The sequence below is a fragment of the Etheostoma spectabile genome, unplaced genomic scaffold (assembly GCF_008692095.1).
Source record: "Etheostoma spectabile isolate EspeVRDwgs_2016 unplaced genomic scaffold, UIUC_Espe_1.0 scaffold395, whole genome shotgun sequence".
NCBI lineage: Eukaryota > Metazoa > Chordata > Actinopteri > Perciformes > Percidae > Etheostoma > Etheostoma spectabile.
This window is the reverse complement of record NW_022605600.1, coordinates 171,014-175,602: the sequence shown is the minus strand read 5'-3', so window position 1 is coordinate 175,602 and position 4,589 is coordinate 171,014. Positions and strand designations below refer to the sequence as shown.

Sequence of the window (4,589 nt, the reverse complement as noted above, 5' to 3'; positions counted from 1 at the left end):
GTGGCTTGTTGATCTTTACATTGTTAGTGAATTTCCTATCCTGGGCTGGGACACATTCATGCTGTTTGATGAAGTACTTATTGGACTTTAATATTATAATTGCACTTACAATAACAAAGATGTCCTCAATTCATCCTGTATTTCTCAGTTCCGTTTTTTTTCCCCCCTGCATCCACCGTATGGGTTTGTGTGTGTGTGTGTGCGTTCGTCAGTCGCAAGGGGAACTGTGCAGCCCCGCCCGCTGCAGAGAGCCAACAGGATTGAAACAGCAGGCGCGTTAGCAGATGATAAAGTGCCAAATTGGACTTTGATGTTAAAATGTAAACAAGTTGGCAGGACTGTCTGAAATTTTTTGCGACGTCTTTCGCTGTATGTTTAGTTGGTATCTTGTCCACATTGCTTCTTTTGCGCGAAAGGGAAACGCACTAGGCTCTTTTAAGATGAACTGTGCCTCACCTGTAAAGTTAAAGAGCAGGCAGCATCAGCCGGGGGGCAGTGACAAAAATCTGCTGTCAAGTCGGACAATTTTCAGCCGTTTCCAGCAGCCAGGCTGAACAGGAAGTGGCAGAAACGCGTCCGATTTAATAAATTGTCTGAGGTAACATACGGGCATGAGGCTACATTCCACATGCGTTAAACCGTGCGTCGCACACACGCTCCGAACTGAGACAAGCAAACCGAACAATTCAAATGTTTTTTGTCATGAACCGTCCCACCCCTAATACTAACACACACCACTAAGAGGTTCAATAACAAGTCCTGGTATACACCCAAACTCAGACAGCTAAGGTTCGATCAACAGCCTGGGACTTATACAATAACTTATGACTAATAAATAAAAGACTGTTTGGTGCTAACTTTAGCAGGAGGATAAAACGGTGCAGGCAGCACTCAAAATTAAAAACAAAACAAAAAACTGCGTTTTATTACAATGTGACATAAATATCTCTGTTTGAAAATAAATTATTCTCAACTACTGGGGTTAGTTTGTAGGGGAGTGCATCTACATAGAAAATTTAAAGGAAAAAGGAACTTGTCTAATGTAAACCGTTCTTTGTTGCACTTTAATGCTTTACAAACACCAAAGCAAGTAAGCATTATAACAACTCTAAGGAGATTTTGGAGAGGGAAATTGGGTACAAATACACTGGCAGGACACCACTTTGTATTGATAAAATACTATTTTATTCAGGTTAAAATGAATAATTTTAATGATACATGTGTGTTGCTTCCTCTAAATTTCAGGATGTGGTCGACTAGCAGGTCCTGCTTGTTTATTTGATAAATTGGTCAACATCAATTTCCAGCGTGGCGCCAAACCGTATTGTTAGTTGAGACAGATGCCTTATTTCTTTAGACTAACTATATTAGCTTTAGCTGGTAGCAGCTTTCTGCGGTGAAAAGTGTCCGGCCGCTAGCAATCATGTAAAAGGAGAACGTTGAAAGTTTACTTTTCTATCAAGCAGAAAAAAGTTTTTGCTTCAACATTGCAACGACCTGCGATGTTGAAGCCCTAGCATCTGCGTTGTGTTCCAAGGCCCGGCGGCAAGTCAGTGCTTGATATTCCATCACCCTGTCCCTCCGGGAGAAGAGAAAACACAAAATCAATGGTCAATCTATTGACATTTTATATAATGTTTGTGGAAGCTACAGAAATTACTGGTCGGAATTCCACTAGTAGCGGGCAGGAGCGAGATAATTAAAGAAAAAACACAAAAAAACAGTCCCATGCAGGGCTCTAATGCAGAGTGACTAATTGCTTATTTGGGAAAAAAAGATTAATAGCGATTGGAAAAATCTACTGGCACAGCAAAATGTCATGGCATATTACACCTTGATCTTTATTTTACCCCTTTGTGCTAAGCTTGTGTTTGGTATTTCATTTTTTCCCCTATGTAGAAGAAATTGGTGAATCTGGTTCATCACATGGGTGGGACCATCCGGAAAGACTTCAGCACCAAGGTTACTCATCTCATCGCCAACTCCACTCATGGAGAGAAATACAGGGTTTGTTCAAGCTTACTTTGTGTAACTGTCAATAATACTGCCATGCAGTTAGGCTAGGTAATGTTGTCACAATCGCTATATATATCTTCAAACTTTGCAATGTATAATTGTGTGGTTTTTAACAAATAACACCAAAATGTATTTTTTAATAGTTTTAAGTGCTAATTTAAGAAATAAAGGTAGAAAATGCCTAAAATACACATATTACAACATATGATAACTGCAATGATAACATTGTTGTGCTTTTGTACGGCAAACAAAAACTATCACGAATAAATTGTCAATATTTTATATTTTTCCCCTATGGTAGTCCTAATGTGCAGACGTGCTGAATAGTCCAATATTCCAATATTATTAGTGGAATGAAGCCCTTTTTTCTTTTGTCAGTGTCATTCATTTGAGATAAGAGATGACTGTCATTGGCCAATGCATTCGCTCACAAGGCCGTTGTTTGCAGGCACAGCTGCAAGTAGCCCTGTCAGTGTGGCTGCTGTGCTGTGAAACTGAGTTAGCACTCAACCTTGTGTTGATTTTTTTCATTCTACCGGGAAGACTTCAATGTATCACAAGGTGACGTAAATAGCTCTATTTGGAAATAATAAATCATTCTCGACTAGTGGGGTGATTTTGTAGGGAAGTGCAGCTATATAGAAAATTAAAATGGAAAAAGGAACTTGTCTAATGTGAACCATTCTTTGTTGCACTTCAATGCTTTACAAACACCAAAGCTAGTATGTGCTGTGACAACTCCTGAAAAGATTTTAGAGAGGGAAATTGGGTACAAATACACTGGCATGACACCATTGTATTCAAATAATACTATTAATGCATTGTATTATAGTTCAGAACCAAAAAGCACTACAAACAAAAGCAACCCCCTCTCCACCATGATTTACTTTTAAAACTTCTATCTTTTTTACCTCCTTTGTTGTACTCTGAGCATTGATAATGGAAATGTTTGAAGGTCTACTAGTTATGAAGTTTTACATAGATAAATGTTGTTCCTTACTATGTAAGGAAGTAAGGAATGCCAATCCTTACTCAGATCGCACAATAGAAATTACTTATTCTTGGTTGCACATTTGCTCATTTGTGTTTTGTTTTCCTCCTCTCTTTACTATGTTTTATTGTGCCCTCGTCGCTCAGCTGGCAGTGTGCATGGGGACGCCGATTCTCACTCCATCATGGATTCATAGGGCCTGGGAGAGAAGAGATGACATGTAAGTTGGAAGGAGGGAAGCCTATATATCACTCAAAGCTTCTCTCCTTTACTTCAGTGCAAGCTTTTTATGCATCTGCAAATGAAAATTGGAGTGTGTGAATGGGAAAAGTTATTTGGCCTTATTTGGGCTTAGGGACCATTGCTTTCACTGGTAAAAATGACAAGCATCTGCAGATTATTTCACCTGTAGATGGCAGGCCAAAGTAAAACTTGGCTTTGTGTTCTCTCTGCAAGCCAGTAGGGCCTATCTGTACTAAGAGAAAAAATTGTAACATTGTGAGTGGACTACAGAAAACCATATATTCTGCTTACCTTGCACGCAGCTGGAATCTTGTGATATCACGAGATTACGCGAGAATCGTCAGCTCCCAAGATTAAACTAAAATCCATCTTGTCAGAAACCTCCCTCCCTTTCAATCTCCCCACTTCTAACTTCACTCCGTTCTTACCTCCTCCTACCTGTGAAATGAATCTCCCTCCCAACACTCCTGCTTCGTCCCTTCCTAACTCCCTCCCTCCCCCTCCCTGCTTCCTGTCCCCTTCCTAATCCCTCAAACCCGCTTCCTGTACCCTTCCTAACTCCCTCCCAACCTCCTGCTTCCTGTCCCCTTCCTAAACTTCCCTCCAACTCCTGCTCTTCCCTCCTAACTTCCCTCCCAACCTCCTGCTTCCTGTCCCCTTCAACTTCCCTCCACATCCTGCTTCTTGTCCTTCCTAACTTCCCCAACCTCTGCTCTCTACCCTTCCTAACTTCCCTTCAACCTCCGCTTCTTGTCCCCTTCCTAACTTCCCTCCCACCCTGCTTCCTATCCCCTTCTAACTTCCTCCCCACCTCCTGCTTCCTTCCCCTTCCTAACTCCTTCCAACCTCCTGCTTCCTGTCCCCCCCACCTTCCTAACTTCCTCCACACTCCTGCTTCCTGTCCCCTTCCTAACTTCCCTCCCAACCTCCTGCTTCCTATCCCTTTAACTTCCCTCCCAACATCATGCTAATTCTAGTAGTGAAGTTTGCATTTTCTATTTTAAGTTTTGCTCTTTTCTCTTACTCTCAGAATTGAAGGACACCCCAAGTCAAACCTTTACTCTGTTTTGTTAAGGCTAGTTTGAGACCCACGTTGAAGTGAGAAGCTGAGATGACAAGCGAGTAAAGGCAGGAAGTATATGCCCCCTTTCACAGCTAATTAACTGTACAATGTATAGTCTCGTGTGAGATATCATAAAGCTCAGCAGGGAGTTTCCTTTTCAATGGTGACGATTTTGCGGTGTCTGACTGTCGCGCAAATACACGGTCGCAAGGAGCGGTGTCCGCCAGTAACCCTGACGTGCGCAGATGAGCAAGGGCTCATTCTACGCTGCTTGCA

General features: G+C 41.7%; 1 protein-coding gene across 3 annotated transcripts in view; it reads left to right on the top strand.

Moving 5' to 3' along the window:
* The window catches only part of ect2 (epithelial cell transforming 2), a 128,337-nt gene that overhangs the window by 28,029 nt on the left and 95,719 nt on the right, over positions 1–4,589 (top strand). For all 3 annotated transcript variants that reach the window (XM_032511617.1, XM_032511619.1, XM_032511618.1), the window contains 2 exons: positions 1,900–2,007; positions 3,154–3,227. In XM_032511617.1, coding sequence (XP_032367508.1) covers positions 1,900–2,007; positions 3,154–3,227 — 182 coding nt within the window. The remainder of the gene's footprint in view (positions 1–1,899; positions 2,008–3,153; positions 3,228–4,589) is intronic.